Source organism: Antechinus flavipes, chromosome 2, assembly GCF_016432865.1.
Source record: "Antechinus flavipes isolate AdamAnt ecotype Samford, QLD, Australia chromosome 2, AdamAnt_v2, whole genome shotgun sequence".
Classification (NCBI taxonomy): domain Eukaryota; kingdom Metazoa; phylum Chordata; class Mammalia; order Dasyuromorphia; family Dasyuridae; genus Antechinus; species Antechinus flavipes.
In genome coordinates this window covers 651,913,472-651,933,583 of record NC_067399.1, presented here as the reverse complement: position 1 = coordinate 651,933,583, position 20,112 = coordinate 651,913,472, and the positions used below count along the sequence as shown (strand labels likewise).

The 20,112-nt window shown below is 35.6% G+C and overlaps 1 protein-coding gene across 2 annotated transcripts in view; it reads right to left on the bottom strand.

The window, feature by feature from the left end:
• The window catches only part of UBE2Q2 (ubiquitin conjugating enzyme E2 Q2), a 74,764-nt gene that overhangs the window by 43,094 nt on the left and 11,558 nt on the right, over window positions 1–20,112 (bottom strand). The window contains exon 1 of one of the 2 annotated variants that reach the window (XM_051982432.1): window positions 6,214–6,463. The exons of the other annotated variant lie outside the window; for it this stretch is intronic. Within the exon in view, the coding sequence (XP_051838392.1) occupies window positions 6,214–6,249 (36 nt within the window). The 5' untranslated portion in view covers window positions 6,250–6,463. Of the gene's footprint in view, window positions 1–6,213; window positions 6,464–20,112 lie in introns of those variants that run through there. 2 annotated transcript variants of the gene reach the window in all.

Sequence of the window (20,112 nt, the reverse complement as noted above, 5' to 3'; positions counted from 1 at the left end):
ACATCTTTTAGCTGTGATTTACTCATGTTGAAACAGTTCTGTTTATTCCCAGCATCCTATTTGACATCTGAAAAAGTTCTTAATAGTGCATACTTTCTTGACCTGCCTCAATAACTCCCAGTTCCAGTTCCAGCATCAAATATTAAAATAAGACCATAACACTTTTAGAAGTGTCAGGTACACATAGCATAGCTTATCTGATACATGGAAAGTTAAAGATTACTTTTTCTTGCCTTTTCTCTCCCTGTTCTAGTCTATCTTGCACATCCACTGCCAGATTAATCTAACATCCATCACTTTTATCCTATTTCTCCCTTACTTGCATTACAACTAGAGAACAATCTCCAAAAAGTTTGCATTTCATTTCTGCATCACTGGAGTCTGGTCCCAAACCATGCATACAGTAAACACTTAAAAAACATTTGTTGAATCAAAGTCTTACAAGTTACCTCTCTTCCCACTATGTCTCCCACCACAGTCCTATTGCTGCAACCAATTTGCAGTGCCCACTCCATTTTTTTCTCCACCTATTTAAATACGACCCATTCTTCCAAGGTCAACTTCAGGTCCAATTTCTTGCATGAAGTCAGTTGTTGAGATTCAGTGACATTTTTTCTTTCTGGAATTCATAACATTGTCTATTGTTGTTCAATCAGGCTAGACTCTTCGTGATCCCATTTAGGATTTTCTAGGCAAAGATTCTGGAGTGTTTTGTCAGTGCCTTTTCCAGATGAGGACACTGAGGCAAACAAGCCTAGGGTCAGGTCACAAGGCTAGTTAAGTGTCTTGAACTCAAGTTCTCCTGACTCCAGGGGTGGTGTTCTATCTACTAAGCCACCCAACTGTCCTTTATTGTCCAGCAGTACTTTGGTACTTTACCTTCTGCAGCCTTTCTGATACTGCAATTGAGCTCTTGAATCACTCGTTCTCTTGTCTATGTATGTGCCTCATACAAACACAGATACTGCAAATTCAATCCATATAAATCACACAGGGCTTGAAGTTAGGAAGACCTAAGTTCAAATACTGCCATGGACACTCATAAACTGCATGATCCTTGTTAAGTCACTATTTCTCTTCTATAAAAAGAGGTTAATATGACTAACCCTCCCTCAGAGGACTATTGTGAGGATCAAATGAGGTGACATTTCCAGCTCTTAGTAAACCTTAAAGTGCATTATAAATGTTTGCTATTTTATATTCCCAACCATAGAGTTTAACATTCCTAGGGGGAAGAAACTTTGTATTTCAATTCATCTGTAACATGTTACAGCTGGCAAGCCAGTGCTTTGCACATAGAAGACATGTCAATCAGCAGAGTCAAACACTCCAGGCCTGCTGGGCTCTAGAAACATGAAGATTCAATGGCATGATCTCTGCCAACAAAAAGCTCACATAGCCTCGATCTTGTCTTCCCCCAAACATAGCTATCTCTCAAGTGCCCACCCCTAATTCTGTCCAAAAGGCTATCAAACTGTGTATACGCTTTGATCTAACAATATCTCTCCTGGGACTGTGTCCCAAAGGGATCATTAAAAAGGGAAAAAGATCCACGTGGGCAAAAATGTTCACAGTGGAAAGGAACTGGAAACCGAGTGGATGCCCATCAGTTGGCGGGGGACTGAATAAGTTATAATATATGAATGTTATGGAATATTATTGTTCTGTAATTAACAATCAGCAGGATGATTTTAGAAAGGCCTGGAGAGACTGACATGAACTGCTAATGCTGAGTGAAGTGAGCAGCACTGGGAGAAAACTGTACTAGCAACAAGATTATGCAATGATCAAATCTGATGGACTTAGCTCTACTCAACAATATAATTATCTGAAACAATTCCAATAAATTTGGATGCCATTTGTATCCAGAGAGGGAACTATGGAGTCTGAATGCAGATTAAAGCATACTTTTTAAACTTTTTTGTTTTTTTTTTCTCTTTCATGATTTTTCCCTTTTATTCTTATTTTTCTTTCACAACATGATTAATATGGAAATATGTTTAACCTATATATCAGATTGTTTGCTATCTTAGTAAAGAAGGAGAAAAATTTTGGAATTCAAAATCTTACAAAAAAAATGAATTTTGAAAACTATCTTTATATGTAATTGAACAAATAAAAAAAAAAAAAAAAAAAAAACAAGAAAACAATTATTGCCTCCTCTAATTCTTCCATTAATGGTTATTGACATTTCTATCTGGACTCTTACAGGGTGCAGTCCCCCTCCTATCAATTCAGGACTTTTTGGTGGTAACAAGCATTGATACCAAGTACTCTGAACTAAAAATCATTTAGTCACGAATCATGATCATCAGGGAATAAGTTAAGTCCACACTCATAGGCAGCTCAAGAAATTTGAGTCTTCATCTTTTGTTCAATTTCAATAAATATTAAGTGTCTGCTGTGTGCAAAGTATTATGTGAAATACCAGAAGAGAAGTATGGGAGTATTGTGGTAAGGATATTCAAGTGCTGGAAGTCCAAGACAGTAAAAATCATTTACCAATTTGGGTGGGTAGGAGTAGAGAAAGGCCGTGAAGAAATCTGTTAAGGAAGAGATAGCATCTGAATTTAGCTTAAAAGAAAATAGAAAATGCTAGTGTTTAAAACTTATGGCAATGGTACAAACTCTGAAAGAACTTAATATATATTAAGAAAAACCATGAGCGCTTTTTCCTTACAGTTAACTAATATAAAAACCAACCAAACCAAATCCCAACTTCACTAACTTGATAAACCAATCCTAAACTGTACTTACCACATCATGAGTACATCTATGTACTGTGTATCTTTAGAAAACAAATTCCATTAAAAATAGGACATTACTAGTCACAAGCAGAGAGTCTGGAAAAGAAATCTATGTAGCCCTTTGTCCTTTTGTTCAGATGAATCCCTAATAGGATTAACAAGTCTTTGTTTGCAAAGAAAAACAAAGATTTAGATCATTATACTGCAAATAGATTCATGATATTAACTTAAAAAAAATAAGCAATGAGTTCCAGACCACTGGCCTTATAACCCAGAGGGAATTTAGTGTTGAATAATAAAGCCTCAGCTGCAAATGTCTAGAAATTAGAGAGCCCAAAGGAAACTAACTCCTAGATGGGAATACTCCAAGCAGATGAAATCAGGGATTTTTCAAACTATCAAAAATAGCTTCTAGAAATTTTCAAAAACATACCATGGGCTATTCTGCTTTTTCTTCATTAAACTATAATCAGAACAAGCCAGGCAGCTTACTTATTGGAAACAGAATATATGGATTCTTATTTTGTTAAAGTAATTCTACTCAACTAGCTTTTGATCTCTCTTCCAGGTCTTTAAATCTGCCTCATGGTAATAAGCCTAAAATTCCACTTATGTTTTTTAAAGTATTTTTTGGAAGGTCCTAAGGAAGAGTGCGTTGTTTGTATGAATTAGAGATAAGCTCAGTCTCACAGGATTTGAGATTTGGAGACAAGGCTGAATGGGAGGCGAGTGTTACAAGGGGACAGGTCGAGTAGAGGGAGGACAACGTGAGGAAGTCAGAGGGCAGAATGAAGACCGGGAAGAGTGGGAGAGGAAAGAATGGCTGTTTTTAACAACAAAAAATTGCTTGTCAAATTAACTAACAAGCATTAATTCTGAAAAGTCAGTCATGAAGAACTATCTTCAGTGACAGTTAGTGCCAAAAGATAGAAGCAAAAAAAAAGTAGCCTTCAACATAAAACTCAAGGTTTTCACATACACAGCTTTTACAAAGTTATTTTTTTACTTGTTTTCCCTCTCCAAATTATTTTTTCCTTAATCAGAAAATGGTTCATCTTTCCTGATTTTCTTAATACTAATAAAACTTTACATTTGGTTTCAATTTCCAAATATATTTAAAATATCAATCAGTTTAAGTATTTTCTTCTTCAGGACGACACTTAGGCCTCAGTCTTATGGATTCTGACATCCATTGCATTGTCCTATCCTGTAAAACTAGTGCTAGTTACTGTCTATATTCCTCCTTCTAGTTCTGACAGTGACACTTCAGACAATCCAATTCACTTTGGAAAACTTCTCTGTAACCTGCTATGCCTGCAGTGACCAAGCCAGTCCTGGCCACTCATTTCCCTGATCCATGCACTCTGGATTTTTTCATTTTGGTCCTTGAAAATCCACCTTCAGCTGCTTAAAAAAAATTATTCAAAGTTTTGAGCTCAAAATTCTACCTCTCCCTCTCTTCTCCCGGAGAAGATAAGCAATCAGATATAGCTCATGAATACGCAATCATTAAGGTGTCTTTTTATGTGTTGTCTTAAGGGCAGAAATGGTCTTTATTTTTGCTTGTATTTGTATTCCAAAGCTTGGTCCATAGAAAGTACTTAATAAATGCTTGTTCTAACCAGATTTCAAATCCTGTCTCTAGCACTAACTGTATGGCCCTGGACAAGTCATTTCACTTTTGATTGAATTAGTTGTTCTAAGCATCCAATAAGAGAACATATGTAAGGTGCTGCTAGTTGTGATTGATGGCTACCACCATCCCAGGCCCCCTAAGCAAATAATGGTGGAAAAGGGAAGGCAATCATTTTTCTAAAAACTCCTTCCCCTTAGTATGGCTTTATAAGACTCTTCCCATGGTTCTTCGCTTGCTTTGTCATACTCAGAGCAGCCCTGATACTTTTTTTTTAAATCAAATTGTGCCACTTTTGTATTCTGTCACAAGCCTCTTCTTGTCTGCATCCTCTAGATGCGTCTTTTTAAAATTCCCATTGGTCCATGAGCTTTAATCTTGTGTGTAGCTGGTACTGTGCATCCCCCTGCTTCTTCTTATCAAGCCTATTTATACACACTCACATTTTTACCTTACTGTTGCTTTACTGGGCACTAAGCTATGTAATTAAATACTAGCATATCATATAGAATCTTATACCAAATCTGAAGAGAAAAAACATTTTGGTTACCAATTTTTATTTCCACAAAAACCTAATAAAGTAATTTAGCATATTAGACTAATACATATTAAGTATGGATAGGCCAAATAATTTATATTATGCAGAATAATTAAAAAGAGGTGACTGGGGAGATTTAATAATATTTATTTTTTGCTTTGTTTTTGTTAATTGATGCTTATTAAGAATTTAATAATATTTAAATTCTTAATAAGCATCAATTAACAAAAACAAAGCTTTTATTTTTTATAATTTATCATTAATATAATCAATTAAATTAATATTAAATTTATTATATATTTCTAAGAATTTTATAATCTCTTATGTCATCAATGATAATACAATCTGAACCTTTACAGATTAAGTGTTTACATCCTTTGATCCTCACCACAAATCCTTGAGATGATATACCTACTCTTTCATTTTATAGATAAGGAAGTTGAGATTGAGAAGTTAAAAAATGATGCAAAATTCAAAATTAGATAGTTCTGATTCCAAGTACAATCATCTAGCTACCATTTCACCTGGCTATATAATTAATGGCTGAGTTTTTTGATTGTTGTTCACATACTGGAATTCCCAATCTCTAAAAATACTATTTTGGCAAAACAAATAAAATCATAGTACAACCAACTTAAGTCTTAATATCATGCAAGGGATACTTCCAAAACTACTGGTCCTCTTTGACCATCCCTTATCTTAATTGCCTGTGTGAAACACCAAATATTACTTCAAAGTATATTTATTCAGCAAACATTTGTCAGATTTCCACTATATGCAATGTACAACTGCTAAGTGAGAGGAAAAACAAACAAGAAAGAAAGCCTATGCTCTCAAGAAACTTAAAACTCAGAACTAGAAATAAGTATAAGTACAGTGATACCTTAAATACTTGTTAATTGGTTCCAGAAGGCTCAAGGATAGCAAAAACATTGAATACCAAATAAATTTTTCCCATCAGGAGTATTTCTCTAGTGTCTAGCCCAAATACCCCTCCCTCATCAATCCCCCCAAAGGTCTTCCAAATGCAGAGAAACAAGCCAGCCTAAACCGGTTCAATTCTTTTCCTTCTTCACCCAACTCACTTTCTGAGAGGAACCTCAACTTACTCCCCAACTTACAACATCCATGCTTCCTTCAGGGGGTGGAAGGGAAAAAAGGGTTAAGAAAGAGAAATGGCTTAGATAAAGGCAGAAGCTATGATCCCATCTTTACCACCCTTGCTCTGGAGAGAGCTAGGGGCTTGGAGCTGCCAGAATTCCTGGGGCCACCACCACCAGCACCACACATTCCACCTCTTCTTGGGTTCCTGTGGCTCCTGCTCGAACCATGGCTGCTGCTGTTGGTTCTCCTTGTGCTGAGCACTCCAGCTACTTCATGCCTCTTCCAGTAACACTGTTTTGGGAGTTAGATGCCACATATTCAAGTCCTTTCAGCTTCCAAGCCATAGAGAAAAGCAAAACTAGCAGGGCAGACCAAGTTAGCAAGAGAGGAAAATGTCTTTCTTTTAATTTAAAGTAAATCAGAGCCACAAAATTTTCCTTCCTCCTTCGATAACTTTCACATTAGCTTAGTCAAGGATCTTGATGGTTTCCCTCAAGATATTTGTGGTTCCATATAGAATTTTAAAAATTTCATCATAATCACCTGGAACTGCAGTAGAGCTCTTTTCATAGTCTATTCTTCATATTCTATGGGTGGTGCAGTAGATAGAGTACCAGCACTGGAGTCAGGAGGACCTAACTTCAACTATAAGCCTCAGGCACTTACTAACCATGGGACCCTGGGCAAGTCACAATTCCACTGCCCCTTCTCCCACCAAAAAACAATGAGCCAACTCTTCTAAAAGATAATGAAGGGGAAAAAAGCAATTCAGCAAAACTAACCCAATCAATGGAGTACGATGGTACATGCTTGTGTTCTGTACCAATACTCTTCCACCTCAGAAATGTTTTCTCATATTCTCTAAGACCAAGCATGGTCATTATAGTAACATAGTATTCTTAAATCTTTCCTTTTACATTGCTATAGTCATTGTAGAAATTTCTAGTTCTACAAAATTGTGCATGCTTTCTTTAATTCTATGCATTTTTTGTATTCATTATTTCTTTTGGCATAGTAATATTTCATTATATTTATATACCAAAATTTATTTTGTCATTTCCCAATAAGCAGCTACTTTGCAGATATATAAATTAAAAGTATATAAAAGTGAAGTATCCCATACAATCCTCAAAAGAAGAACTGCACACTGTTAACCATATGAAAGAAATGTCCCATCACTAGTTCTAGAATTGCCTATCAAAACCCTGAGGTTTTTACTTCATATCTAGCAAATTGGCAACAATGAAAAACGATGGAAATTTAGTCAATGCTATTAGGGTTGAGGAAAAGCAAGCACACTGTTGTTACATTGGTGGTGATGCTATTAGTCCAACCCAGTCAGGAAAGCAATTTGGAATTATGTCAGAAAAGTCACCACAATGTCCCTATCTTTTCACCTAAAGATTCCATTATTAGGTATGTATCATTGAGAAAGATCTCAATGACAAAAAATAAAGGCTTTGTATACAAAAAAATATTTATAACTTTACTTTATTGTGATAGCAAAAAAATTGAAAACAAAGTAGATATCCACTAATTTAAGAATGGTTAAACATATTCTGGTACATGAATATGGAATATTACCAAATAAGAACAACAAACATGAAGATTACCAAAGATGCACAGAAATACATGAGCTCATGCAAACTGAAATAAGCAGAAAACAATATATACAATGACTACAATGATATATACAGAACCACAAAACAATCAAAACCAAATACTGCTAAATTATTACATCTAAGAAATAGGTCTCCAGGGAGATATAAGAGACATCTCCCCCAAACCCTCAGCAGAAGGAATAGCCTACACATTTATAACAATACATATGATGCTACATTTTTTTCAAAGAATTGATTGTTTCTGCTAAATTTTTCTTACTTTTACAAATTCTTTTATTTAAGGAATGGCACTCTGGGAAGAAAAGGAAGGGGTAGAGGAGGAAATGTAGGTGTCATTAAAAACTGCAAATATTAGTAAAAATCTATTTCTTAAAAAAGAAATTATGCCCAAAGCAAAGCTACATTTTAATCTATTTATTTCAGATTCCCTTAAGAGGTTAATTTAAGTGCATTTAGATATATGTTGTAAATGCTTCAAAACTTGGAGGCCCAGGATCCTAAAGAACACATAGGCATCAAAAATCAATGCAAGGGAATGTGGCTTTTTTCCAACGTCTTCTAGTCTAAGTTTGCTCGGGTCAATGCGCTGGTAGGGGTTGAGTTACAAAATAGTAAGGCAAAATGAGACACTAATAAGTCATTCAACAATTAACAAAAGGAGATTTACTTGGTCGTAGCAGGGGAGGATATTCCATAAAGATGCCTGTCAAGGACACTGCAAGTTGATTAAGCAGAGTAAAACTCCCCTCTGGTTTTCCCATCAAGGTTTGCCAGTCAAACTTCAAAGAGGGCTGAAGCCCACATGGATATTTTAAATCAGGTAACCAGAAGTGATGTAAATCATCAGAACTCTTAGTTCCCCTAAGTCAATGAAATCCCAAGGATGATCTCAATTCCTTGTAAGAAAAAAACTAGTCCAAACCGCATGGGAAGAGGAGGCTTAGGATATTGCTCCTCAAATCCAAAGAGACTCAAAGGTAATTATGATAGAACCTGACTAATCAAAGATAAGCTTTTTGTAAAAGTCCATCTGTAGGTCTCTTACTTTGGAATCAATTTACATAGGCTGAGTCCCAGTTTCTCAAAAGACCAACTGAAGAGGAAAAGGAATGAAAACTGTTCCCCTTAACATAGAAAGCCAATCAATCACAATGGATCATAATCAATTAGGTAACAATTACATTACATTAATTAGAACTGATTTTCTTTTAAATTAGTAGGTTTTTCCTTCAAAAATGAACAAGTTCAGCTTTCTAAAAGCATTAGATTAACCATTAACAAATTCATACCAAATAAGTAGCTAACTATTCTTTATTAGTGACACTAACCTTCACTAGACACGTGCTTTTTTGGAATGAAGAAATAAAATAAGGCTTATAGAGCCTTCATTGAGTCTTCTTCCCTGCTGCATTCTTTTAATATCCAAAGTCCTTTGAAAACAGCTATGAAATACCATGAAAATCAACTTCTTTGGGCTGGGCATCAGATCCACAGCATTGTGGGCAGCACAAGCCAGGAGGTACTGAAAACTAGAGCACAGAGAAAAGCCAGGAGAGGAGCTGCTGCTGCAACCAACACTCAGACACCGGAATGAGGGTTATCAGGGAAAAGAATGGTAGTTTCCTTCTTTTCTTCTAGCTCTAGTTAATGCAGACTTTGAGATTAAGTCAGAAATATGCAGAGCATCAGAGGCACAATACCACAATGGACACACATGGATTGTCTCTGTGACTTTAGGTATCATTTAATCTCTCTGGGTTAGAGGTTCCTATTCTATAAAATGAAGAGGGTAGGATTTGAAGAACTCCTCGATTCCTTCCAAATCTTAATTAATGGTTTCTCAATCCATGGGATTTTAGAGACAGTCTGTAGAGATTATCTACCTCGATCCCCTCATGTTGCAGATGAGGAAGTGTCAAAGCATTTGCATGGATTTGCATGGTTTCACACAGCTAGATACTGACTGACAAATAATTAGACCCCAGTTCTCTTTAGTCTCAGTCTAGCATTCTTTATACTAGACTATTTCTTCCCTAACTATAAAAGTTCCAATTTATCAAAGAAAATAATTTAGTTAAAAGTACATGTAGGATAACATTAAAATAAAATTTAAAAGGTACCAGGAAAGGAAGTAAGGTTCCAAATAGTTAAATTCAACAATTCAAATCCTACGAAAGGATCCTGTAGTCCAACATACATCTGAAAGACATCTTCACTATAACATTCTTAACAAGTGGCAGATCATCCAGCCTCCTTGGAAAGATGAATCTACTTCTCAAGATAAAGCTATTTTTAGAAAGTTACTTCAAGACAAATTTGTCTCTCCCCCACATTCCCCACTCTAAAGCCAGAATGAAGAAACCTAAGCTCTCCTTCACATGAAAGACCCTTGAATTTGAATTCAGACTTCCTCTCCTGCTACCCCTTTCATTTCCCAGCCATCTCTTCTCCTTCCTCAACACCCCCCTGTTCTTTCACTCAAGCTTCAATGATAAATATTTAAGACTTTCCTGCCCTCTAATCTGTGGGACACTGAGACTGGGTCTGGCTCAGGACAGACTGTAGAGTGCAGCTCATCTCTTTTTCCCTCGAAGCGATGCTCCTCTTAACAGTCCAAGCTGACACCACCTTGTGTCTCGTCCACATCACAGTGGTGACTCATGCTGCAGCCTGCAGTTCACTAAAAGCCCCAGATGTATGGGATCCAGCCCCTACCTACACGGGGCTATTCCAAGGTACTGAAGATGCAAAGTCACACAAGGCACAGACCTGACTCAAAGGTTACATAATCTAATGGGGAAAGAAGAGAAAGACAGGTAGAGGATTACACAAAAAACAATGATCCTGTGATGTAAGAGAGGTACAAGACAAACCAAAGTAAGTGGCAAAGCCAGAGTTGAGGCAAACTGCTATGAGTAACGTGAAACTTTAAGAGGGAGATAATTTATGGGTGGGGGAAAGATTCTGGGAAAGCTTCATGGAGGTGACTAACAGGTTCTGGTCAACTGAAAAGAACAGGCAGAGAGAAATTCAGCAACAGCCCAGATTTTTGCTACAAAATTATGGTTCCTTTGACTCATCTGAAACTGTGGACAGAGACCCTTACCCTGTTTAAAAGCTTGGCAATAATTAATATACTACAATCTTCTGACCTCACAAAACCTGGCAATACTGTTCTACAGAGATAAGTGCACTCTGTGACATTAATTTGCCTAGTCAGGTTTTCTTCTAACAAATTAGTTATGTTAAGCAGGGTCAGGCTAGAGGCAGAAATCATTTATATTATACTTTATTCTCATGGTGGGAAAGCTGATGCCTAAAAATACCATTTTGTAGAAGGATAAACAGGAAAGGAAGGTCCACTTAAGTACAGAAGAGCAGAGGCACCACAGAAGAGAGGGTACAAACTCTGTCCAGGAGAGGAATCCAATATTGCTACAGGGTGAGGGAGGCAGCATAATCAAGGAAACAAGGAAGTAAGATTATGGAAGGACTTGAATGCTAAGGATCATGAATTTTACTTGATAAATAATAAAGAACCCATTTTTTTTTAGCAGCGTAACATAACCAATTCATGTATAAGACATGATAACAGTTAAAAAAAAAAAATAAACTAAGATGGATCTGAGCAAGAGGAAAGTAGTGTTAACACAAAATGCCATGAGGTGATTACGGCAAGGATAATAATCTAGAACGGTGGCAATGAAAGCCTGGATTAGATGTGGCAGTACACAGCAGTGAAAACCCAGAGGGAGTTTCAGTGGTAGAATCGATGAGCTGTCCCCTTAACTGGGTTGAGAGAAGGAGGAGTAAGACACAACTGGTTATTGCTGAATGGGGTAAGAAGAAAGGTGAGTATATGGTTTTGGGTTGGTGGAATATCTAAATGAACTTGGTCTCAAGGCAATTACTATGGGTCTATAGATCAGATGAGATGAACTCTATCAGTCAAAAAAAATCAAATGAACATACAAAATAACCTTATGATTATGGCTGGAAAGGACCTTGGAGATAATTAATCCCCTAATTTTGCAGATGACTAAGTCCGGGGCCCAGGGAAATTAAGATATTTGCTCAAGGTCTGAGAAATAGTAAACCTTAAAGGCAGGATATGAAGTCAAATCCTTGGCCACCAAAGTACTTTCTACTGAGCCATACTTGAAAACTTTATTAAGTGAATAGAGTGCAAACAAATAAAATGCTTTTGTTATGTGCAACAATGTTCCCTGCCACCTATCATTTCCCTTACTTAAACGCTATACTTGTAGTCACTACATTTATAATTCCAGTGACTTCAATTTTTATCATCTTGTGTAGGTTTTTCCTTTATTTCCTCATGTTTCATTTTAATAAATCCTGAAAATCCCATAATTCATTATATTTATTTGACACAATTATTCAACGATTCTCCAATTGTTGGATATATGTGTTGTTTCCAATTTTGAGCTACTACAAATATAGCAGTTATGAGTATTTTTGCATATGTGGATTTTTTTAAAAGAAGTTTTTAAGATAGAATCCCAGCATTAGAATTGAGTCAAAATGATATTAACAGTGTTATCTCTTTCTGTATAATATTGTCCAAAATGTTTCTAACATTCAGTCTGTCACTCTACCCATAATATATTTACAATGCCTATTTCCTCAGAGCCCTGAGATATAAATCTCAAGAGTCATCTGAACAAAAGTGACAGAAATGAATAAAACTGCAAATAGAAGATAAGAGAAGGAAAAAAAGGGTCAAAAGCCAGAACTTTAGGAACCTCTAATCTAGGCTTCCTGAATTCCAAAGTCTCATGTTTTTGGTAGGCAGCCCAGTCTGTAGCCCAAGAATGTCTTTGAGAATTAGATGAACTGATGCTAGAAGAACCAGGAGAACATATACACAGCAACAAGATAATACGATGATCAATTTTGAGGTCATGGTTCTTTTCAATAGCAAGGGTATTCAGGCCAGCCCCAATGGTCCTGTGATGAAGAAAGCCATCTACACCTAGAGGGCGGGCAGTGGGGACTGAATATGGATCACAACATAATATTTTCATTTTTTTTGTTTTAATTTGCTTGCATTTTGTTTTCTTTCTTATTTTTTTTCCTTTTGATCTGATTTTTCTTGTGCAGCATGATAATTGTAGAAATATGTATAGAAGAATTACACATATTTAATATATATTGGATTGCAGTCTAGGAGAAGGGGTGGGTTGGGAAGAGAGAGAGAAAAAAATGTGGAATACAAGGTTTTGCAAGGGTGAATGTTGAAAATTATCTGTGCTAGAGAATCAACTAAAAAACTACTAGAAACAATTCACAACTTTAGCAAAGTTGCAAGATATAAAATAAAGTCACAGAAATCATCAGCATTTTTATATATTACCAACAAAGTTCAGCTGCTGCTGGTTTGCATTTGCAATGCAGACAAGATTAGAAGGGAAGCAATAAACTGAGAAAAAATTTTTATATTCAAGGGTTCTGATAAAGGCCTCATTCCTAAAATATAATTGAGAATTGACTCAAATTTATAAGAATTCAAGCCATAACTGACAAATGGACAAAGGATCTGAACAGACAATTTTCAGATGAAGAAACTGAAACCATTTCTAACCATATGAAAAGGTGTTCTAAATCACTACTGATCAGAGAAATGCAAATACAAAACTCTGAGGTACCACCATACACATCTCAGATTGGCTAAGATGACAGGAAAAGATAAAGACAAATGTTGGAGGGGATACGGGAAAACTGGGACACAATACATTGTTGGTAGAGTTGTGAACTGATCTAATCATTCTGGAGAACAATTTGGAATTAGGCCCAAAGAGCTATCACAATGTGCATAGTCTTTGATTCAGCAGTGTTTCTATTAGACTTATATCCCAAAAAGAACATAAAGGAGGGGCCCACATGTGCAAAAATGTTTGGGGCAGCTCTTTTTATAGTGGCAAGAAACTGGAAACTGAATGGAGCCCATCAGTTAGAGAATGGCTGAATAAATTATTATGGTATATGAATATTAAGAAATATTATTCTAACATCCAGCCATTCTGGAGAGCAATTTGGAACTATGCTCAAAAAGTTATCAAACTGTGCACATACCCTTTGACCCAGTAGTATTACTTATTACTACTAGGCTTATATCCCAAAGAGATTTTAAAGAAGGGAAAAGGACCCATATGTGCAAGAATGTTTGTGGCAGTCCTCTTTGTAGTGGCCAGAAACTGAAAACTGAGCGGATGTCCATCAATTGGAGATGGCTGAATAAATTGTGGCATATGAATATTATGGAATATTATTCTTCGGTAAGAAATGACCAGCAGGAGGATTTCAGAAAGGCCTGGAGAGACTTACATGAACTGATGCTGAGTGAAATGAGCAGGACCAAGAGATCATTATATATTTCAACAACAATACTATATAATGCTCAATTCTGATGGACGTGGCCCTTCTTCAACAATGAGATGAACCAAATTAGTTCCAACAGAACAGTAATGAACTGAACCAGCTAACCCAGTGAAAGAACTCTGGGAGATGACTACAAACCACTACACAGTATTCCCCAATCCCTCTATTTTTGTCTGCCAGCATTTTTGATTTCCTTCATAGACTAACTGTAAACTATTTCAAAACCTGATTCTTTTTGCACAGCAAAATAACTGTTTGGAACATGTATACATATATTGTATTTAATTTATACTTTAACATATTTAACATGTATTAGTCAACCTGACATCTAGGGGAGGGGGTGGGGGAAAGGAGGTGAAAAGTTGGAACAAAAGGTTTTGGAATTGTCAATGCTGAAAAATTACCCACGAATATAGCTTGTAAATAAAAAGCTATAATAAAAAAAATATATATTATTTTATAAGAAACGGTGAGCAAGATGATTTCAGAGAGGATTGAAGAGACTTAAACGAACTGATGCTAAGTGAAATGAGAAGAACCAGGAGATCATTATACATGGCAACAACAAGATTTGATGTTCATGGTTCTTTTCAATAATGAGATGATTGAGGCCAGTTCCAATGATCTTGTGATGAAGAGAACGGGGAGGACTGTGGGAACTGAGTGTGGACCACCACATAGCATTTTCACTCTTTTTGTTTGCTTGCATTTTGTTTATCATTTTTTTCTTTTTGACTTGATTTTTCTTGTACAAGGTAATTATATAAATTTTTATACATATATGGAATTTAACATATATTTTTAACATGTTTAACATATTTTGGATTACTTGCCATCTAGAGAGGAGATGGGGGAAAGGAGGGGAAAATTTAGAACACAAGGTTTTGCAAGGGTCAATGTTGAAAAATTATCCGTGCATATGTTTTGAAATAAAAAACTTTAATAAATAAATTTTTTAAAAGAGAAAGAATGTCTCTGAGGTTGTTTATAAAATTCCCAGTAGTAAAACTTTAAAAAAAAAAAAAAAAAAAGGACAAAATTCTTGGCACATATTTCTAAAATAATAACAACAAAATTTAAAAATGAAATAATAAAATACCTAAACAAAATCAGATGGCTCCTTCACAGAGACTTGGTCAATGGGCTTAGATCCAAGAACTTTCTTGCCTAGGACTGCTATATGTTAAAGAACTGACAGGTTACCCATACAGAATCCCTAAGTAAGAGGAAGCATTGCTCAAGGCTACTTGAGTAAATACCAGGATGTCTGAAAGGTCACAGACTGCTCTAAGCTTAAGGAGAGCAGGATTTACCTGGTTTGGAAACATCAGTAACTAGATTTCAGCATCTCTAGACTTCCACATACCAAGTGCAATAATTCAGAACAAAGAAAGCATTGCTCTCACGGCAAAAACCAGCACAACTGCCAGGCACAAAGCTCAATTTCTGGCACCTTTCCAAAGGGGTTGTGATGACTCCAGTTGATACTTTTATTAGCCCTTTAGTCATTAAAAAAAAAAAAAAAAGTCAAAAATCAGTTCACAAACTATTGGCAATAAAGACAACTTTTAAAATTATATACTGAAGAAAATAATAGGTGGACACATCTCATCTTCAGTGTAGGACAATTCTCTACAGAATTCAGATCATACTCCTCCATGTCCAGAAAATACTAGTCAGCTCCTGCCAGGTTCATCCAATAATCTTCTCTTTCTCTTGATATTAGAAGACTAACAGTGCAACTTGTGCTGTCTACAAGTTATTTCTCAGTCTAATCAAGTACACAACTCAACTACAATAAACAATGATTAAGATATACCAATTGATACTTGATAAAGCTAGTGCTTTGGGAAAATCTGAAAAGTTTTCGTGTAGAAAAGGAATTAGCCCTATTTCTAGTTGGCTCTCAGAGCTACATGAGACTCAGAGAGATGTTGCAGCAAGGCAATTTAAGAGCAAACTGCCTAACAAATGTGGGATATACAAGTGGAAACCTTCCTCCATAACAGGAGGTCCGTAACAGATAAAAAACCATTTGTAAAGGATGTATAAGGACTAGAAAACCCCTGATATTTTATTTTACATGAGCAAAAAACTCAGCGTCTGTTATGAGTAAAGACCACAAAAGCACAGATGATAAAAAGTGTTTGGAAAACATGTGTCTGTATTTTCCTATGCAAAGTCTAAAGATAAGAAAATCACTTTTCAATATTCAGTATTAGAGAATAAGGGTCCATTTAATCTCATTGATGGGAACTGAAGTAAAAGGGACCCAAAGCAGCAGCAAGGAAAAAGCAATAAGGACACAGAAAAAAAGAATGATCAACATTAGACCTTCTGTTACCTTGGGAGACAAGCCCAGAGGGATCAGATGCATTATTTTAGAAACCAAAAGACCCAGCCTCTATCTATCCTGCTTACTCCACCCCTTGCAACAGGCAGCTCTGCACTGGCAGGTCTTATTTTGAAATGAACTTTTTTAATCACTAAAATGAAAGCTATTAGGGGCACTTCTTTTTTTTTTTTTTTTTTTTTTTTTTTTTTTTTTTTTTTTTTTTTTTAATTTTTTTATTTAATAATTACATTATATTTACACTCATTTCTGTTCCGATTTTTTTTCCCCTCCCTCCCTCCACCCCCTCCCCTAGATGGCAAGCAGTCCTTTATATGTTGGATATGTTGCAGTATATCCTAGATACAATATATGTTTGCAGAACCGAACAGTTCTCTTGTTGCATAGGGAGAATTGGATTCAGAAGGTATAAATAATCCGGGAAGAGAAACAAAAATGCAGATAGTTCACATTCGTTTCCCAGTGTTCTTTCTTTGGGTGTAGCTGCTTTTGTCCGTCATTTATCAATTGAAACTCAGGTCTCTTTGTCAAAGAAATCCACTTCCATCAAAATATGTCCTCATACAATATCGTTGTCGAAGTGTATAATGATCTCCTGGTTCTGCTCATTTCACTTAGCATCAGTTCATGTAGGTCTCTCCAAGCCTCTCTGTATTCATCCTGCTGGTCATTTCTTACAGAACAATAATATTCCATAACATTCATATACCACAATTTACCCAGCCATTCTCCAATTGATGGGCATCCATTCATTTTCCAGTTTCTAGCCACTACAAACAGGGCTGCTACAAACATTTTGGCACATACAGGTCCCTTTCCCTTCTTTAGTATTTCTTTGGGATATAAGCCCAATAGAAACACTGCTGGATCAAAGGATATGCACATTTTGATAATTTTTTGGGCATAATTCCAGATTGCTCTCCAGAATGGTTGGATTCGTTCACAACTCCACCAACAATGCATTAGTGTCCCAGTTTTCCCGCATCCCCTCCAACATTCATCATTATTTTTTCCTGTCATCTTAGCCAATCTGACAGGTGTGTAGTGGTATCTCAGAGTTGTCTTAATTTGCATTTCTCTGATCAATAATGATTTGGAACACTCTTTCATATGAGTGGTAATAGTTTCAATCTCATCCTCTGAAAATTGTCTGTTCATATCCTTTGACCATTTATCAATTGGAGAATGGCTTGATTTCTTATAAATTTGAGTCAGTTCTCTATATATTTTGGAAATGAGGCCTTTATCAGAACCTTTAACTGTGAAAATGTTTTCCCAGTTTGTTGCTTCCCTTCTAATCTTGTTTGCATTAGTTTTATTTGTACAAAGGCTTTTTAATTTGATGTAATCGAAATTTTCTATTCTGTGATCAGTAATGGTCTCTAGTTCATCTTTGGTCACAAATTTCTTTCTCCTCCACAAGTCTGAGAGATAAACTATTCTATGTTCCTCTAATTTATTTATAGTCTCGTTCTTTATGCCTAGGTCATAGACCCATTTTGATCTTATCTTGGTATATGGTGTTAAGTGTGGGTCCATGCCTAATTTCTGCCATACTAATTTCCAATTATCCCAGCAGTTTTTATCAAATATTGAATTCTTTTCCCAGAAGTTAGGGGCTTTGGGTTTGTCAAACACTAGATTGCTATAGTTGACTATTTTGTCTTGTGAGCCTAGCCTTTTCCACTGATCCACTAATCTATTTCTTAGCCAATACCAAATGGTTTTGGTGACTGCTGCTTTATAATATAATTTTAGATCAGGTACAGCTAGGCCACCTTCATTTGATTTTTTTTTCATTAATTCCCTTGAGATTCTCGACTTTTTATTGTTCCATATGAATTTTGTTGTTATTTTTTCTAGATCAATAAAATATTTTCTTGGAAGTCTGATTGGTATAGCACAAAATAAATAGATTAGTTTAGGGAGTATTGTCATCTTTATTATGTTCGCTCGGCCGATCCAAGAGCACTTAATATTTTTCCAATTATTTAAGTCTGACTTTATTTGTGTGGAGACTTTTTTATAATTTTGCTCATATAATTCCTGACTTTCCTTTGGTAGATAGATTCCCAAATATTTTATGGTATCAACAGTTATTCTGAATGGAATTTCTCTTTGTATCTCTTGCTGTTGGGTTTTGTTGGTGATGTATAAAAATGCTGAGGATTTATGGGGATTTATTTTGTAGCCAGCTACTTTGCTAAAATTATGAATTATTTCCAATAGCTTTTTGGTAGAATCTCTGGGGTTCTCTAGGTATACCATCATATCATCTGCAAAGAGTGATAGTTTGGTTTCCTCATTGCCTACTCTAATTCCTTTTATATCTTTCTCGACTCTTATTGCCGAGGCTAGTGTTTCTAATACGATATTAAATAATAATGGTGATAGTGGGCAACCTTGCTTTACTCCAGATCTTACTGGGAAAGGTTCCAGTTTTTCCCCATTGCATATGATGCTTACTGATGGTTTTAAATATATGCTCCTGACTATTTTAAGGAAAAGTCCATTTATTCCTATGCTCTCAAGTGTTTTTATTAGGAATGGATGTTGGATTTTATCAAATGCTTTTTCTGCATCTATTGAGATGATCATGTGGTTTTTGTTTGTTTGGTTATTGATATAGTCAATTATGTTAATAGTTTTCCTAATATTGAACCAGCCCTGCATTCCTGGTATAAATCCTACTTGGTCATAGTGTATTATCCTGGTGATAATTTTCTGTAATCTTTTTGCTAATATTTTATTTAAGATTTTAGCATCAATATTCATTAGGGAGATTGGTCTATAATTTTCTTTCTCTGTTTTCAGCCTACCTGGTTTAGGTATCAGTACCATATCTGTGTCATAAAAGGAGTTTGGTAGGACTCCTTCAATCCCTATTTTTTCAAATAGTTTATATAACATTGGAGTTAATTGTTCTTTAAATGTTTGGTAGAATTCACATGTAAATCCATCTGGTCCTGGGGATTTTTTCTTAGGGAGTTGATTGATAGTTTGTTCTATTTCTTTTTCTGAGATGGGACTGTTTAGGATATTTACTTCTTCCTCTGTTAGTTTGGGCAAGCTGTATTTTTGGAGGTATTTTTCTATTTCATTTAAGTTGTCGAATTTATTGGCATAAAGTTGGGCAAAGTAACTCCTAATTATTGCTCTAATTTCCTCTTCGTTAGTGGTGAGTTCTCCCTTTTCATTTTTAAGACTAACAATTTGATTTTCCTCTTTCCTTTTTTTAATCAGATTTACTAAGGGTTTGTCTATTTTGTTGGTTTTTTCATAGAACCAACTCTTAGTTTTATTAATCAATTCAATAGTTTTTTTACTTTCAATTTTATTGATCTCACCTTTTACTTTTAGAATTTCAAGTTTAGTGTTTGACTGGGGGTTTTTAATTTGTTCCTTTTCTAGCATTTTTAATTGCAAACCCAATTCATTGACCTTCTCTTTCTCTATTTTATACAAATAGGCCTCTAGAGATATGAAATTTCCCCTTATTACCGCTTTGGCTGCATCCCATACATTTTGGTATGATGTCTCATTATTATCGTTTTCTTGGGTGAAGTTATTAATTATGTCTATGATTTGCTGTTTTACCCAATCATTCTTTAGTATGAGATTATTTAGTTTCCAATTATTTTTTGGTCTACTTCCCCCTGCTTTTTTGTTGAATGTAATTTTCATTGCATCGTGGTCTGAAAAGGATGCATTTACTA